General features: G+C 48.0%; 1 protein-coding gene across 2 annotated transcripts in view; it reads left to right on the forward strand.

The window, feature by feature from the left end:
- Positions 1-210: 210 nt before the first annotated feature.
- The window catches only part of GNAO1 (G protein subunit alpha o1), a 195763-nt gene continuing 178023 nt past the window's right edge, over positions 211-17950 (forward strand). For both annotated transcript variants that reach the window (XM_053270466.1, XM_053270465.1), the window contains exons 1-2: positions 211-343; positions 1215-1257. In XM_053270466.1, the coding sequence (XP_053126441.1) occupies positions 226-343; positions 1215-1257 (161 nt within the window). In that variant the 5' untranslated portion in view covers positions 211-225. The remainder of the gene's footprint in view (positions 344-1214; positions 1258-17950) is intronic.

The following is a 17950-nucleotide window of genomic DNA, read 5'->3' on the forward strand; positions in this document are numbered from 1 at the left end:
TCCTTGCCCAGCTCGCCTGCTCCGCCTGAGCAGCAGCCGCGGAGGCTCCCGGCCGGCGAGGGTCCTCTCTCTGGCGGGGGGCGGCTGCTGCGCGTGGGTGTGTGCGTGCGTGCGCCCGTTGGCCCCCTCGGAGCAGCGGCGGCGGCAGCGGCAGCGCCTGAGCAGGCGTGGGGGGGACCAGCCCAGCGTCCACCACCAGCCCGGGAGAAGCGCGCTTCGGCCACCATGGGATGTACGCTGAGCGCCGAGGAGAGGGCCGCCTTGGAGAGGAGCAAAGCCATCGAGAAGAACCTCAAGGAGGACGGCATCACCGCCGCCAAGGATGTCAAGCTGCTCCTGCTAGGTGAGCGCTGCCGCCGTCGCCGCCGCCCGCCTGCGGCTTTCTCGGCCCCCCACCCCGCCCGGGAGCATCCCCCCGCTCCAACTGCCCAGATCGGCTGGGAGCCCCCCCCTTCCTCCCCTCGCTGTACACATCCCAAACCTCCCACCCATTCCTGTCTCCTCAGGTGTGGCTCCCCCCTCCCTCAACCACCCCCCCCTTTTCATGGCTGGCTGTCATCTTTGCGATGCAGCTCCACTGAGCACAGCTGCCTCCTTCAGCCCCCAGTGCTTGGGGGTTGCGGCGTGGGGGGTCACTTCTAACCCCTGCCTAGCCTCCTTTCTGCGCTAAAGACTCCAGGGCGCCAATACGATCGCCCCCCCATCCCGCGCACCCCCTTAAAAAACACCCAAGCCAACTCCTTCCAGCAAGCTGTTATTTCCCCCCTCCTCCATTTTCAGCCCCACCTTTTGCTGTATGGCACAAACCTGATCCCTCCCTCCTTCCCACTGCCTGCCCCACAACACTGCCAGATGCCCCCCGCTCCTTGAAGGCGTGATTCTAGTGATCCCCATGTCTTATACGGCAATTAAAAAATTCGATATTGCCCAAACATGAACCCTCTCCAGTCCCCTTGCTCTCCCCCCATCTAACACCCCCCCGCAATGTTCTGCACTAAAAACTACTATACTACCACCACTTTTTTCTTTTTTCTTTTTTTGCAGTCAGTGGCACAAACATGGTCTCTCCCCCCCCCCCCGCCCCCCCACCATTAGCACATCGGCTGTTTCCTATGTAATCTCCTTTATCTCCTTATATTCTCACCCTTGTCGCATCTTGCTTTGATGTGGGGTTTTATTTTTGCTTTTCTTTCTTTCTTTCTTTGTCCCAACAGGGGCCGGGGAGTCCGGGAAAAGCACCATTGTGAAGCAAATGAAGTAAGTCCCTGGAGGATTTCACATCTTCACCATTTTATCTAGTGAATATATATATTTATATGTCCGTGTGTGTGCGCGCATATAGACGGATCTGTACTATTTCCCCATTGCATTGGCAATACGGAACGGCCTCTTTTTAAAAGTGGGGGGGATCCAGTTGACTTTTTTCTTGCTCCCCATGTCGATTTCTTGCGCGCGGGGGGGGGGTGGCGGCCAAGAAAAAGCAAGCAGCTCCTTAGTTGCATGAATGAGCGTCGGCCATGTTTGAAGTGGGAATATTTGCTTCTTCCTTGGGGTTGTTTCTGCGTCTCTGCTGGGGAGAGACCCACTTGCTGGGGCCAACATCTGGAACAGGGATTTCAACAGGCTGGGGAGACAGATGGGAAGGAGAAGTGGAGGGACCCAAGCCCCCCCCCTTTTTTGGTTATGGGATGCTCCATGCTGTTCAAGACTTTGGTGCTGAAGTGGTGCCTTCTCTGCTTCTCTTCCCAGCAAAGAGGGCGGGGGAGAGGTGGGGCTCCGCCAGGGCTGTGAATGGCACCGATGCCACCCCGGAAGGGCCATGCAATGCCTACTAGGAACCATCCTTTATTTCTGTGGGAGGGGAGCAGCCGGCTCCCTGGGATGGCGGTCCAAAGCAAGTCTCACTGCACCCCACAGATCTGAGCCTTTCCTTTCAGGGGTTCCCAACCTTCGATCCCCAGATGCTGTTGGACGACCACTCCAGTCATTGCCAAGCCTCAGTGGCCTTCGTCCATCAACATCTGGGGACCTAGGCTTGGGACGCCCTGTTTCAGTGAAAGGAGGCAAAATCCTTGTAATTTGCAAGAATTTGTAATTGCAAATTACGCTGGGGTTTTGGAAGCGATCAGTCCGCAGCCCGCTAAAGGAGGAGGCCGGTCCCTCCTATTCCTCTTTTTTCTTTTTAAATTGTTATTTCTTGTTTACCCACGGCACCTATACAATGCAAATTTAATTTATAACCCTTCGGCGCATGGCAGGCTTGATCGATTTGCGGCCCCCCCCTCCATCCCCCCATTTCTGATCCGGATCTGGATTTCACCTTCCTCCAGGAGGTGTGGGTATGCTGTACTTTTTGCGGGGTGGGGAAAGCCGTAGTGGGCAGCGGGCGGTGCACAGGTGTTGTGTAGCCCCCTCGCGCGCTCACGCGGGCGCGCGGGCGCGGCTTGAGAGGGAGTTGCCTGCAGGGATCCAGCAGCAGCTGTTGGCAGTTCCAGCCTGCCCGAGGGCTGGGTCGATGCGTCCCCGAGGAAAGGGGTGCGAGGGGGAGAACGTCAGCTGGGGGGTGGGACGTATACGTGTGCTGGCTGGGCTGGGGGGGGAGGGGCGACGATGCAGGGCAAGAAAGAGGGAAGGAGCCCCCCCCCGGTGTATGCTTGAGGGAGGCGGCGCCACCTCTAAGGGGCCACTGCCATTCTGAAAACCAGTTCGGAATCGGGAACGGTTTTTTCTTTTCGAAAGGCAAGGGGTTTTTTGCTGTTGTCTTTTTTGTGTGCCCTGGATGTTGCTGACGGATTGAGGCACACTCTCTGGAGGAGGGGGATCCTCGGATGCAAAACTCACTCCCTAGGGCAGCAGGGCTTCTCAGACTTGGGTCCCCAGATCTTGGGCGACTACAGCTCCCATCATCCACAGTGGCCAGTACGCGGGGATGATGGGAGCGGTGGTAGGCCTACAAGATCTGGCGACTCAGGTTTGAGAACCCCACTCACTGCCCTAGTTCCCCCCCCCCACACACACACGCTTTTTGGCAGAGAAAAGGAGCGAGTGTCAAGAGAGGAGTGCAGAATCAGGACCGGCTTTTGTTTGTTTGTTTGTTTGTTTCTTGGCAAAAGGCGAGAGGACGCTTAACTGCTGCGCTTGTGATGGTTTTCGTTTTGCACAAGGAGGAAGGCACACTGGAGGGTGATTCTCGGATGCAAACTCGCCCCCTAGCCCGCTCGCCCCCCACCCCTCTCTCTCTCTCACACACACACACTTTTGCATGGATTCCGTGCGCGCGCGTGAGTGTTCCCCCCAGCAGGCGTGCTCCTTCTTCCTCGCTGCCTCTGCACCAGGGTGGATGCGGGGAGGCAGGCAAAAAAATTTCAGGCGCTGCAAGTGGTGGACAGCGCCCAGCAGTGCCTCGGCGACTGGATTGGCTCGGCGAGGCTCGGCTGCTGTCGGGCTCCGGGCTCCGCTCGCCTTCGGGAGCACTCGGCTCAGAAACGAGCTCTTTCGGCAAGAGTCGGCAAGGCGCAGCCCTCTTCGGGGATCGGCTCATTCCGCCTCAGAGCCCTGCACGAAAATGCGCGTATGCGTTTACCTCTCTGGAGCGGAATCGGGGTCAAATCCTTGCTGGCTGGCCTCTAAGCAGCTCACGGGGGAAGGCCGTGTCTCTCTACGCCAGGCCTGCTTTGTAGGGGTGTGATGTGGGGATAAATGTGTTTACACGGATGTATCCTGACCATCCTGAGCTTTGGGAAAGGCAGGAAATAAAATTAAAAGCTTAACAATGATAACACTGCAATCATGGCAATCGAGTGGATTTTAAAAACTGACCATGCTACTGTTCCCTCCTATAAAAAATCCTTTCAAATGAAAAGAAAAAGCTCTAGGATTGATCATTGAGCAGATTAATGTGCAGAGAAGTTCACTGCAACCCTGTAAGGTTGGGAATCCCTGGACTAGGTATAGGTGGAAATCTGTCTTGAGAAGCAGGCTGGCCATTTAAAACTGTGTTTGCTGTAGTAATCGGTATTTGTAAAAAGTAACCGAAGCAAATGCTCTTAAAATGCACTTTTTTTGCACCATCGTTTTGAGCATCGGGAAGAGCAGACCTTTAAACTTTCTGGCAGTGCTGCCTTTCTTACCGCAAAGGGGATGAGGCCATCGCTCAGTGGCAGATCATCTGCTTTGTATGCAGAAGGTCCCCGATTCAATCCTTGGCAGCATCTCCAGGGAGGAGTAGGGAAGCCTCTGGCCAAGAACCTTGCAGAGCTGCTGCCAGTCAGAGTAGATAGTACTGAACTAGGAATAAGGTCTGACTCGGTCTAAGGCAGCTTTCTAAGTCCCTGTGCAATCTGCCTTCTCCATCTGCAGTGTGCCTTTGTATATTTGCTCGGCAAAGTTCCTTTCCCCATGGGGCATTGCTTCATCTTCCGTCTGAGATAAACTGGGGCGGCAATATCCAGGGATGTGAGGTTCCCCACTGATGCTTTTGTGTAATCTCCATCAGAGTGGCACTTTGGGGGACCCAAGGCCTTGATTATTGCAGATCAATCTGATATGCAAAAGAGTTATCATCTGGTACCCATGCCTTCTTTGGGAGGGGTTCCTCCCAGGTCTGAGATGGCGCTGTAGCTCAGTGGCAGAGGATCTGCTTTGCACACAGAAGGTCCCAGTTTCAATCCCTGGCAGCATCTCCAGGGATTGCTGGGAAAGACTTTTGCTGGGAACCTTGGAGAGCTGCTGCCAGTCAGAGCCCAGGCTGCTCAACTTCGGCCCTCCTGCAGATGTTGGCCTACAGTTCCCATAATCCCTCACTATTGGCCACTGTGGCTGGGGATTATGGGAGTTGTAGTCCAAAAACAGCTGGGGGGCGTGGCCAAAATTGAGCAGGCCCTGGAACAATAGACAATTGACAGCCCCAATGGGCTGATGTGGTAAAAGTCAAACCCAAATATTTCTTATTTATTTCTTATTTCTGTTTCTGTGCCAACTGCTTGGAGAACTTTTGTTGAAAAAGAGTATACTGTATACTCTTATAGTATACTGTAGTATACTATAGTAGTGGTAAAATTCTAGTGGGAGCCAGCGTGGTCTAGTGGCTAAAGTGCTGGACTAGGACCAGAGAGACCTGAGTTCAAATCCCCATTCAGCCATGAGACTTGCTGGGTGACTCTGGGCCAGTCACTTCTCTCTCAGCCTAACCTACTTCACAGGGTTGTTGTGAAAGAGAAACTCAAGTATGTAGTACACTGCTCTGGGCTCCTTGGAGGAACAGCGGGATATAAAATGTAAAATAAATAAATAAATAAAAGGGAACTTCTTAGGTTCCCATGAAGGACTGTTTGTGTCTACATAACCATGTTATTTATTATTTATTTTTCCATGTGAACTGCTTTGAGAACTTTTGTTAAGTGGTATATAAATATCCATCATTGTCGTCGTAGTATGTATACTTTAGGAGAGACTAGAAAGCAAAGGCTGATATACTCGCAGGGCTCTCTTTGTTATTTCTGGCCCATTGAAACAATTCTCAAAATGGCTTGCACCATTCAAAAGAGCAGATTATTAAGTCTTGTAATGATAATGTACACCTGATACTGGCCCCGAACCCAGCAAGATAAATTCATGGAAAAGCAAGCAGCATTTTGATGCACATGGTGGTGCTTATCTTATGCCACATCCGATGTGGCCACATCTGTGGCCAGTGGTGAGTCTATCTTGCCTGCCCCTCAGCTGATTTTGGACTACAATTCCCATAATCCCCAACCACAGTGGCCAATAGCCAGGGATTATGGGAGTTATAGGCCAACATCTGTAGGAGGGCCGGAGTTGAGCAGTCCTCTGCAGGAATTCTCAACGTTGGGTCCCCAGATGTTATTGGACTTCAACTCCCATAATCCCCAACCAAAGGCCACTGGGGCTGGGGACTGTGGGAGTTGAAGTCCAGTAACATCTGGGGACCCAACGTTGAGAATCCCTGTTCTAGCAAGATTGGGCTTATGTGTTTTTCAGTGGTGGGTTGTGTGTTTTTAAATGAAATCTTGGGGCTATAGCTGAGCACTCTTGGCCCTGGACTGAAGGCTTGAAGTCTTATTTGGTTTGTTTGTTTATTTAGTTTAGTTTATTTAAAATATTTCTATCCTGCCTCTCCATACAATACTGCTCAGGGCAGCTTGCAAAGATAATACAATAGATCGAGCAATACAAAATTAATAAAAATTCAGTTAAAAACTAGACCAGTTGAAAATCAGATTTACAAACTTCAAAACTGACTGGAACAGCTAGGTGGCTACATCGCTACCACCTTGTGACCCAGGATCAGCTGATGAGATGGGCTGGGATAAAGGGAAGTGATTGCAGTAGTGCTGATACAGTCCCCTCCCTTAAGGCATTCTTTAATTTTGCTGCCCAATGATTTGGAATGATTTGAGTTTAAAGCAAATCTCAAATTTCACTTTAAATGGCAGGAAGAGGTGGTGGGAAAGAATGTAGCTCATTCCAGGGACACTATTGATCATATGTTTACTTCTGTCGGGAGAGATGCAGAGATGCTTTACATATTTCTTGTTGCTGCCATTGTTATGCTATCAAGAGAGTTCAGATGAAATCAATAACTATCTGCCAAACTGGAATTGATTATTGAAACTTACAGCGTTTCTCAGCATTTCCTGGCTCAGCACAAGGATTGCCTTCCATGTAGTGGTACATCATGCTTTTATAACTGCTTCCCTTGTAAACACGAATAAATATTATGCTGGTTTAACTAAGGCTTTATTCAGAAGCAACTCCGTTTTCTCTCCTTCTCCTTTCACTCCACAAAGGATTACTAGGTAGAACACAACATATGCCTGTGCTGAGAAACCCAGCTTTCAACGTTGCTTTTTTCTGTGGTTGCAGTCTGCTTTTGAGGCCTAGTTCTCAGTACAGCAGATAAGGTTGTATCTGTACTATATCGTTTCAGACTGCATGTGAGGGATGACAGTGCTGCTACACACACACACACACACACACACACACACACACACACACCCCACGTAAAAAGAAGAGCTGGTCTTATAGTAGCAAGCATGAATTTATTTATTAATTTATTTTATTTAAAGTGTTTATACCCCACCCCTCTAATACACTACTGCTCAGGGTGGCTCACAGCATAATAAAAAGACACAATGTAAAAGAAGACTAATCAAGTTAACCAGATTTAAGTTAAACAAGTTAAAAGACCAGGCTGAAACCACATTTAAAATTACCTTTTTTTTAAAAAAAAGTTTCAAATTAAAAGTTACTTTAAAAGCTAAAAAGTGAGAACTATAAAACTAAAGAACAGATTCTTTAGTAGTACAGGCTTTTCAACAGAGATAGAACATTGAAACTCCTCTTTAAAAAGATTTTTAAAAAAACACTGAGGAAGGGAGCATGGCGAAGCTCTTCAGGGAGGGCGTTCTAAAGGCCACAACCGAAAAGGCCCTGTCTCTAATCCCCACCAGCCGGATCTCTCCGTGTAGAGCTTTAAAGGTCAAGACAAGCACCTTGAATCTAGCTTGGAAGCAGACTGGTAACTAATGAAGCTGCTGCAGGATGTGTGAAGCGACTTGTGCCCATGAGCATCCTTGCAGCAGCATTCTGGACCAGCTGAAGCTTCTGAACTGTCTTCAAGGGCAGCCCCACGTAGAGTGCATTGCAGTAGTGCAATCTAAATGGTCCCCTTTGCTAAGCAAGGTTTGCTTTGGTTTGCATTTGGAATGGTTAGGGGATGTGGCCAGAGATCTCAATGGTAGAACATCTGCTTTACATGCATAAAGTCCCAGGTTCAATCCCTGGCAGCATCTCCAGGTAAGGATGGGAAAGACTCCTGCCTGAAGCACTGGAGATCTGCTGCCAGTCAGTGTAGATGGTACTGAGATAGATGGACCAATGGTTTGACTCAGAGTAAGGCAGCATCCTATATTCCTATGTTTTCAACAACAACAAAGCAGTTTTTAAGGCAGTTTGAATAGGAAAAGAAAATAGAAGATGGCTTTCTATCCTAAAAGGGCTCACAATCTAAAGCGATGATGAGGTTTGCAACCTCACCTGCTGCTTGTCAAAGTTAGGCCTAATTCACACCTTGCTAATTGATTTATTTTCATTGTGCATGCGCACACACACACACGTGGTGCGTGTGCATGTGTGCATACATATCACCTTCTTAATATCCACGCATCTGTTAAAAATAGTGTTGTCAACAGAAGCCGCTGCTTCAAGAGATCTCAGACTCTAAGATGGCACTTTCTGTCAGCATATGCCAGTACAGGCTAATACAGTGACTCTCCTTGTGAATCTGGGCTCCGTTTGTATCGGGGAAGTGCATTCCTCGCAGGTCATTCACAGGAGCTGAAAATAGGCCTTGGGTGTTATCTGTGAGATTACAGAGACACACACACAAAGCTATTCTGCATAGAAGTGTGGGCCCACTGGGCTTGTTTGTGAGAGAAAGCAGGTTGGCTGAAGATCCCACTTGACACAGAGCATACTACAGGAGTAAAATGTTGGTAAGGCCAGAGCAGGAGTTGGTGAAGAATGATCTGAATTAAATGGGGTCAGATCAGGAAGTTTCTGCATCCAGCTCCTGTATAAAAGATTGGTTCAGGTGTGATGGTGCATGCTGGTTTCTGCAGCGGGCAAGTGTTTGCTCTAGTGCTGTTGTTTAATTTTAATACCAATTAAAAAGCTAACCATTAAAACAGCATTGCCCAGAGAGTAGTCCCAATTCAGCTAGTGCAGCCATGTTTTCCAGAGCCAGGAGATTTCCCAAGAGAAATCCAGTTTCTAATCTTCCAGATATTTAAGAAGCATTCATTGTCCCCTCTCCTCTCTATGTGGCCAAGTTTAGGCATCAGAAAGAAACTGCCTATTATATGCAGTTATATTGCAGACTGCTGTATTTTTGATGTCCTTCACATTATGGTCTTGCTAAAAGCTCTCTCCAGGCTAAAAATATCCCGATCCTTCAGCATGTCTGCATTGGGCTTGTTTGCCAGACCCTTACCATCCTTGTCATCCTTTTCTAAACCCATTCCAATTTGTCTATATCCTTCTTAAAAGTGTGGGGCTCAGAACTGCACACAGTGGCTGACATCCTAAGTTACTCAATGGAAGTCCTATTTAAATTAAGTGGTCCTTTAGAGTAACCCCTCTTTAGTACTATTGAGATGTCAGCCACTACTCCAGATGAGGTCTGACTAGTGTGGAATAAAGTGAAACGATGACTTCTTGGAACTTGGGAACTATGATTCTATCAATGCAATCTAAAACTGTATTCATCTTTTTTTGCCGCTGTGTCGCATTGCTGGCTTATCTTCAGATTGTGGTCAACTGCTGTCCCACTGGGATTCTTTTCCCATGTGCCGAGCCGGTTGTCCCACCATCCTATGCCTGCACTCCACCCCGCCAAATGTGAAACTTTGCATTTATCTCTGTTGCACTTCACTTTGCTAGCTTCAGTCCAGTTTCCCATTCTATCAAGGTAATTCTGAATTTTATTCCTGCCTTCTGAGATGTTAGCTATCCCTCCCAGTCTTGTATCACCTGCAAATCTGATGAGGATACCCACCTCTCCATTTACGTCACTTGATAAAAATGGCAAAGAGTACCATGCCCAGAGCAGAGCCCTATGGCATCCCACTCAAGACCTCCCTCTGGTTTGATGAGGAGCCATTTAAGAGTGGACAGGATTGTGCCAGTGTGTGTTAAGATAACTTGTGGCAGGCATTTTTTGTATTCTCATTTTTAAGCCACTTTTCTCTTTTTAAGTAAAGATATGAGTGCCTTTGGCATCTATGCCGAGGATGCAGGCATCAATGTCAAAGGTACACTTAGTTGCTTTTAAGCCCCCCATGTGTGTGGAACCAGTGAGGTAGACAGAAAGATCAAAGTGGCTGAGCAACTATCAATTCCATGTGATATGTTTGTTGGCTTATACTTTGTTCTTCCAATATATGTCTTTTTCTCCCTATCTATGCTGCATTTGCTTATGTAAGGGAGCGAACTTTTACAGGCTTTTCCAAACCCCAGCTGAATATTCTTCGTCATGCAGAATGGGAGGGCCGAATTAAGGATATCCCTAGAAAAGACGGAGTCTCCAGTCCATGGTAGATCTTGTCCACTTCATATCTGAAGGTGAGATATACAAAGACCGCCATGCTTATACCCATCCCTTATTAGTTTCAAAGATGAGATATTGTCCCCCCAAATAAGCTGTAGTTTTGATAAAGGATACCATAAAGTATGTAACATTTAGGACGGCAAAAATACTTACTTAAGCACTAGTGATGCATTCCAAAGCTAAAGAAAATGCTATGGATTACTGTGGACCATGATAGAGCTTTTGGTATTTCCCTGATGTCCTGATTTTTGTAATAATTTGCAATGCGTCTAAACACTCAGTGTGGAAGGCTTGTCTTCTTGTTTTATGGTGGACTTTGTATGACTATATTGGCTATATTACAATAAACTCGCTGACCTGGCGCAGAGCATCTGCACCCCTAGTTCTCCCCCGGCGGGCGGACGTTTGCTGGGCTGCCACTTCTCCCCCCCCCGCCATGGCCAGACATTTGCCAGTCACTGCTTCTCTCCACTCCCCCCCCAGCAGACAGTCATTCACTTGCCACCGCTTCTCCTCACTTGGGGGCTGCCTGTCCCCGTTGCTAATCATGAGTTTGCTCACGAACGCTCGCAAGAGCTGCCACATGTGGTATTGGTGATGGGTATGTCTAGGAGAATTAAATATATAGATGGGCTTGCTGCAAACCAGCTTGCTTCTTTGTGTGCCATTGCAACCGTATTGCATCCCAGTGCATAGATTATTGTTTGAGATGATTGGTGGCCATAGATGATTGGTGGCCACAGAAAGGGTCAAGGGTATTGAATTTATATGGGACTCTTCTGCTATGAGGCAAAGACAGCTGTCTTGCCTTGAACTGTTGCAGGGTTCTTGTGTTTGTGTAGCTCACAAGAATAAAAATTGCTGCTGTGAGAGAAGGAAGACCTCCATTTCTGTCCACAGGGGAGTGGGAACCAGAGGGACAAAGGGATAATCCCTTCTTAGCTCATAGGAGCTGTTCTACAAGCCTCATCATGGCAAGCTTAGGGATGTGCAAACTGGTTCAGAACTGAACCGGTTCAATGGCTTGCTATTGAGCTGAAACACCCAACCACCCTAGTTTGGCTCAATATCGAGCTGAACCCCCTGACCTATTTGGGGAGTTCTAAGTTAATTTTTTAAAATTAACTTACCCCCTCTGGGGCGGGTGCTGCCACGACCACAGGGGGTGTCCGGAGGCTCCCCCTCCCCCCGGCCTCCATTACAGCCCCAAATTGCCCAGTTTGGGCAGTCTTCGGCCCATTCCAGGACTGACCTCCATTGTGGTGGTCATTTTGGAGGCTACTGTGCATGCCCAATGGACCTCTGCATGGCCAAGTCTGAACTGGGCAATTTGGGGCTGTAATGGATGGCGGGGGGAGGGGAGCCTCCAGAGATTCTCCTGCAGCTGCAACTGTGCCCCCTGGAGGGGGTAAGTTAATTAAGATTTTTTTAAAAAAAATTCATGACCCCCGAACCGAACCAGGGTGGGAGGGTTGAGGGGGTGCAAAACTGAACTGGCCCGGTCCGGGTCCGATTCAGACTCGAACCAAACCGGGCCAACTGGTTTTGTGCACACTCCTAGGCTGGCTGTGAGTGGCAAGTGATATCACCTTGATCAAAAACATTTCTTTTCCCATGTACACTGTGTGAATCGGCTGTTTGCATGCAGAATGTCCCAGATTCAATCCCTACTCTCCAGTTAGGGCTGGGAGAGACTCCTGCCTGAAATCCTGGAGAAGCTGCTGCCGGGCAGTGTGGACAATACTGAGTTAGAGGGACCAGTGGTCTGACTCCATATATGGCAGCTACCTGTGTTCCTATAGATATTCTCTATGGGGATGGGGCCATAGTTCATTGGTAGAGCCCCTGCTTGCATGAAGAAGGTCCCAGGTCCCATTGACACCGAGTGTCAATGTATACGTTCAGTGAGCTTGTTTTCCTTCTAGAGAAACATATTGTTGGTTATTGGATCAGTTCAGATGTCACGAGGAACCACAGTTAAATCTTGGTTCCGTGTGATGCCCCTGAGCCTCTGCAGTGCAGGATCCCCCCCTTGCCACTTTACCCTCAGACAAATCATACTTCCAATTGCAGTTAAAAACAAACCCAGATCAGCTGTGATGTCTGAGCCGACCAATCTTGGTTTGTTCTAACCAACTTCCTTGAAAAAAAGTTCTAGGTTTCAACTACCATGACAAGCATACTTCTTAGAAACAGAAACAAAAATGTACATTTGCCAAAAGTAAAGTCAGTATCCAGTTGGATAATGCTAGGCCCATATGAACATAGGAAGCTGCCTTCTGCTGAGTCAATCCCTGGTCCATCTAACTCAGTATTGTCCTGCTGTTCAAGGCAGCGGCTCTTTAAGCCAAGGCACGAGTAACTGTCTCAAAGAAGGGGAGCAGCTGGCATATTGCAAAGGTGCTCTGGTTGCGGTGGCTGCCTAGGGGTGGGTGGCCCTCATCCAAACCACAGCTCTGCTACTTGAGAGTAAAGCCAAGCCTTGGACTACATATTGACAAATTTAACTTAATTCGGCTTTCATTTGATAGAATTGTTTAGGCAATCCATGTTTAAAATCGCCCATGCTGTGCCAAAGATGGGGCAGCCCAACACCAAAGATGTACACAGTTAAGTGCACGTCTGGAAAGTGTTTTGAAGGTTGCTCGTGTACCAAGGGAACCAATTAGCATCTGGGCTAATGAGAAATAAAGGACTTGCCCAAGAGCACCCAAGCAACTTGATGGTGGTGGTGGAATTTGAACCCGGGTTTCCCAGTTCCAAGTCCAGTATATAATTGGCAGAGAACAATTCTGTGTGTGTCTGTTTTCCTTAACACTTCCTCTCCCCACCACTATCTATGATTAGGACTCCATGCCAGTTTTCCACAAAAGTGCCCGAAGCAATCTATGTAATAAATTAAATTAAATTAAATTAAGTTGTTTCCCTGCTCTCAAAGGGCTCACATTCTGAAAACAAACACAAAATAGACACCAGCAACAACCAGTGATGCAAAGTTGATCCTGGCTGTGGTCACCAGGCTGTGATCCAAATCACAGTCCTGCTACTGGAGAGGAAAGTCAAGCCTCTAACTACATACTGACATATTTAACTTAATTTGGCTCTCATTTGTTAGAATTGTTAAAGGTCTTCCTGGTTAAATGTCTTGGGTTTGGATGCAGACAGTTGCTTTCCCCCTGGTAAATACAAGGAAATCACCACTTTGCTCTTTGCTCACTTAGCAGGGGTAAATATGGACGTGTGTAAATATGGTGGATAATATTTAGCATTTAATATTGGGGCAAAGTGGCTTGGCCATGAAGGTCTCAGCAGTGTCATGTGGAGATTTCACAGTCATCATCTTGCATTGTATTGCTGCCATGGTCTGACTGATTACTAGCAAGGCCTGGACAGAGACATTCTTCCACACTAATGAGAAATGTTGACTTAATGAAGCGAAAGGATTCTGGTAACATATCCTTGTTTCCCCCCAGTTTAGCTACTAGATAAATTTACAGCTTCCAGTTTTACAGCTCAGCAGAAAGTTGAAAGTGCTGCATCACCTTGGTAATTTCAAGGTGGCTGCTGTTGTATGATGGCTTTTCCCCCCCAATGGCAATCCTGATTCTGCTAAATGTTTGATTTTGTAATGTCTTAGGATTGAATTGGACATTCTTGTGGGTGGACTTCGAATATTATTTCAGTCTTTCTGTAAGACATGGGTTCTCAAATGTGTGTCCCCAGACGTTGTTGGACTATACCTCCCATAATCCCCAGCCACAGTGGCCAAAGGCCATTATGGCTGGGGATGATGGGAGCTGTAGTCCAGCAACACCTGGGGACCCAAGTTTGAGAACCCCTTCTGTAGGTGGAATATGAACTTTAGAGAGCAGGACACCACAAATATTGTAAGTGTTTATACCAGGGTGTTTTGTTTTTTAAAAATTCTTGCATTTAGGGCACCAATTTGTCTGTTGACAAACCTAAATAATAATAAAAATTATCTACTAGGGAACTTCTGTGCATCTGGCAAAGACCCCCAGCATGTTGCAGAAGATTCTGGGATGTCCTTTAGAACAGGAATTGTTGTAAGAACCCTACAAGATAATGTGTGTGAAGTGCTTTCAACAGTTGGAAGTGCTGTACAAATGCTAAGCATGATTATAACCCTTGCTAATTCAGCAAGGAGGCACCTTTTAAAAAAATGGTAATTCTCTTTATATTTAGCAAGGGGAGAGCAACTGGCCCTCTCCAACCCCAGCACAGCATCCTTCCAGTGACTGTTGCTGGTGTCTACTTTAAGTTTCTTTTTACTTCTGTTTAATTTATTTGTATATTTCTATCCTGCTTTTCCTCCAGGAGCCAAGAATGGTGTACATAGTTATAGGAATATAGAAAGGTGCCATATATCACGTCAGACCATTGGTCCGTCTAGCTCAGTACACAGACTGGCAGCGGCTTCTTCAAGGTTACAGGCAGGAGTCTTTCTCAGCCCTCTCTTGGAGATGCTGCCAGGGAAGGAACTTAAGGGAACCCAGAGCAGCCCGATCCCCTGAGGGAAATCTCTGACAGTGCTTACATGTGGTTACCCATTCAAATGCAACCAGGGTGGACCTGCTTAGCAAAGGGGACAATTCATGCTTGCTACCACAAGACCAGCTCTCCTTATGCTTATCCATCATGCTTATAATGACCCTGTGAAGAGCAAGGGCTAGGAGCAGGGGCATAACTATAATAGGGCAAGGGGAGACAGTTGTCTGGGGGCCCCCTGCCTTGGGGGCCCCCCCAAGAAGCAAATCACATGAGTGACTCCCCCAGCCACGCACCCACCCGGGCTTCCTTCAGTTGTGTTCATCCTCCAAAATTGATGTGAGTGTTAAGACCTTGAGCTACCAGAACAACAGGTCTTTCTCTAGTACCATTAAATGACTTGCATAGTCCACAATTTACAAAACCTTTAAAAAAATAATTTAGGATGATGTTCTATTGTGGCATGCAAGTGTGTGTGTGTGTGTGTGTGTGTGTGTATGCTTTTTGTTAGCACTATTCAGCCTCATTTAAGATTTCTTTACTTCATGAGCTGAGCTTCAGTGAGGGGGAGGCCATTTTAAAATCTTGTCTCTGGGCCCACTCCAACCTTGCTACGTCCCTGGCTAAGAGATAAGTGACTGACCCAGAGTCACCGGGTGATTTGAACTCAGGTCTCCCCTGACCTAGTCCAACACTGTAACCATTACACCCCATTGGCAATCAAGTTCCTTTCCCTTTAGAGGGGACACACCCCTGTGGTCATTCTAGCCCAGGGGTTCCCAACCTGTGGCACACCAGATGTCGCTGAACTACAACTTCCATCATATCTAGCTATAGTTTATTGTGGCTGGAGATGTTGGGAATGGTACATCAGCAACATCTGGAGCACCACAGGTTAGGAACCCCTCTTTTGGCCCAAGACTGGCTCTCTTGCTTTCCCTTTAGGAAAGGCCCATAGCTCAGGGGCAAACATCTGCTCTGGAAACAGAACATCTGCTTTGGAGTCCCCAGTTCAGCAACCAGCAAAGTGGGGGGAACCTGAAACCCTGGAGAGCGACTGCCAGTTAGTGTCAACGATACGGAGCTAGCAAACCGTCTGATGGTATAAAGCGGCTTCCCAGATATCTGTCCCTCTAAGTTGATCTTGACGAATCAGAGTGCCGCTGTAAATGCAAGAGCCCGGGAACCAGATGGCATAAACGTTTTCCAGGCGGAAATCTTGCCTGTGAGACTGTTAATAGCAAGTGTTGAAAGGCAGAACCTCAGAATGACGGAGCCTTTATATGAGGACAGAAGGTAGCAGAGGCAAAGAGGAGGCTTGCATGGCCGGGAGCAGCAGCAGTAACGGGGAATCTACACCCTCTTGGTCTTGGACTCCTCCTTAGGTGGAGACAGCAGGGTTACTCCTACGGTCGTGTTTACCTTGCAGCCTAGTGAGAGAGAACAGCACAAAGTGTCTCCTGGCTGAGCCAGTAGGTACATCATTCGTTCGTGGATATTTATCAGATATGGCTGATTAAATGCAAGAACAAATGGTTTGTTAGGAGTAGCTGGGGAGTTCAGGCATCCATCCTTCCTCCAACCGGCCTGGCCAGTGGCATTTCTGTGTGCCTTTGGTACAGAAGTGGGCTTTTATCTACTGAAACTGGATGAGATAGATTCCTCAGGTTCACTGAGGACATAAGAAATGCAGTATAGAATCATCCCAGGAGTCCATTGGACACTGCTTACAGTTATAGATAGGTACATAGGAAGCTGCCATATGCTGAGTCAGACCCTTGGTCCATCTAGCTCTGTATTGTCTACACTGACTGGCAGTGGCTTCTCCAAGGTTTCAGGCAGGAGCCTCTCCTAGCCCTACCTGGAGATGCTGCCAGGAGGCTTTCTAGACAGGGCTTCTACCCAAAATCTCCTCCAGAAGAGAGTGTGTGCATTCACACACCAGCCAAACTTACCCCAAAGTCCCTTTGAGATCCTTGGACCCACTCCACACACAAATCAAGCTTTGTCTTGCGAATTCTAGCTTATCTCGAGGTATTTCTGGGATTTTAAATTGCTGGTTTTAAGCGACTTTTTCTGAACACTCCAGAGCCAATAGGGAGAGGCACTGACGGTAGAATCATTAGCATGATAAGAAGGATACTCTCTTTAGACATACAGATGTGGCTCTTTACTACTCCCCCACAACCCATTGGTGATTGGCTAGAAGGAAAACACAGAGGAAAATATGTGAACCTGTATCAAAAGCAAACCTGAGAGCAGAGGGGAGGGGCGGCTTCTCTCAGTGCCCCGAGTGTGATTTGAAGTAGCTTCGCTCAACATTTACCCCGCAGCATGAAGCCATGTGCAAATAATAGGGATGTGCAAATGGGTTCGATGTCGAACCGAACCACCCCGTTTGGTCCGACCTCGGACCGAACACCCCCTGACTGTTCGGGGGGTTTGCGGACTTAAAAAAATTTTTTTTTTAACTTACCCCCTTCAGGGGAGTTGTTGGAGGCGGCGGCAGTGTGTGTGTGTGTGTGTGTGTGTGAGAGAGACGCGTGGCCTGGGTCATGCAGGGGCCAATAGCAAGCGTGGCGGCCTCCAAAATGGCTGCCGTGCCAGAGGGGGGAGGTCCAAATGGGTGAAAAGGGAGGCCGGTGGTGGGAGGGGGAACCTCCGCGGACACACAGCCCCCGCCGCCTCCAACAACTCCCCCAAAGGGGGTAAGTAAAATTATTATTATTATTATTATTTTAAGTCAGCACCCCCCCCCGCCAAGACGGGACCAGACCGGACCGGGGCGGGGCAGGTTCATGGGGGTGCCGGGCCAAACTTTAGAAAACCATTTATGGTAGCAGCTATCCTGTAGCAGTGACAGAGATCATTTATACATTAAAAACACTTTCCCCTTTTGTTTCTGTTTAAAAAGGAGATGAGCGCTGGCCTTTAAAGATTCTAGTCATGGCCAGGAGGAGAGCTGTTCTTGTGGCAGCGAGCATGAATTGTCTCCTTTGCCAAGCAGGGTCTGCCCTGGATTGCATTTGAATGGGAGACTACATGTGTGAGTACTGTTTGTTCTCTTTAGAACAAATGAGGCATACTGATCGTGCAATAGCAAACATGCTTGCACTACAACAACGCTGGTCTGGAACTCATTATTCAGGCTTAGCAAAACACATACACACACACACACACACAGCAAATGCAGCAGCCTTGCTGTAGTGAAGACTTGCACCAGTCGCTGAGGGGATTGGGCTGCTCTGGGAAGAGCACTTCCATGCCGAAGGTCCCAGATTAATGACTTCGGTAAATGACCTAAAACAGTAG

The sequence above is a fragment of the Hemicordylus capensis genome, chromosome 9 (genome assembly GCF_027244095.1).
Source record: "Hemicordylus capensis ecotype Gifberg chromosome 9, rHemCap1.1.pri, whole genome shotgun sequence".
NCBI classification, from domain to species: Eukaryota; Metazoa; Chordata; class Lepidosauria; order Squamata; family Cordylidae; genus Hemicordylus; species Hemicordylus capensis.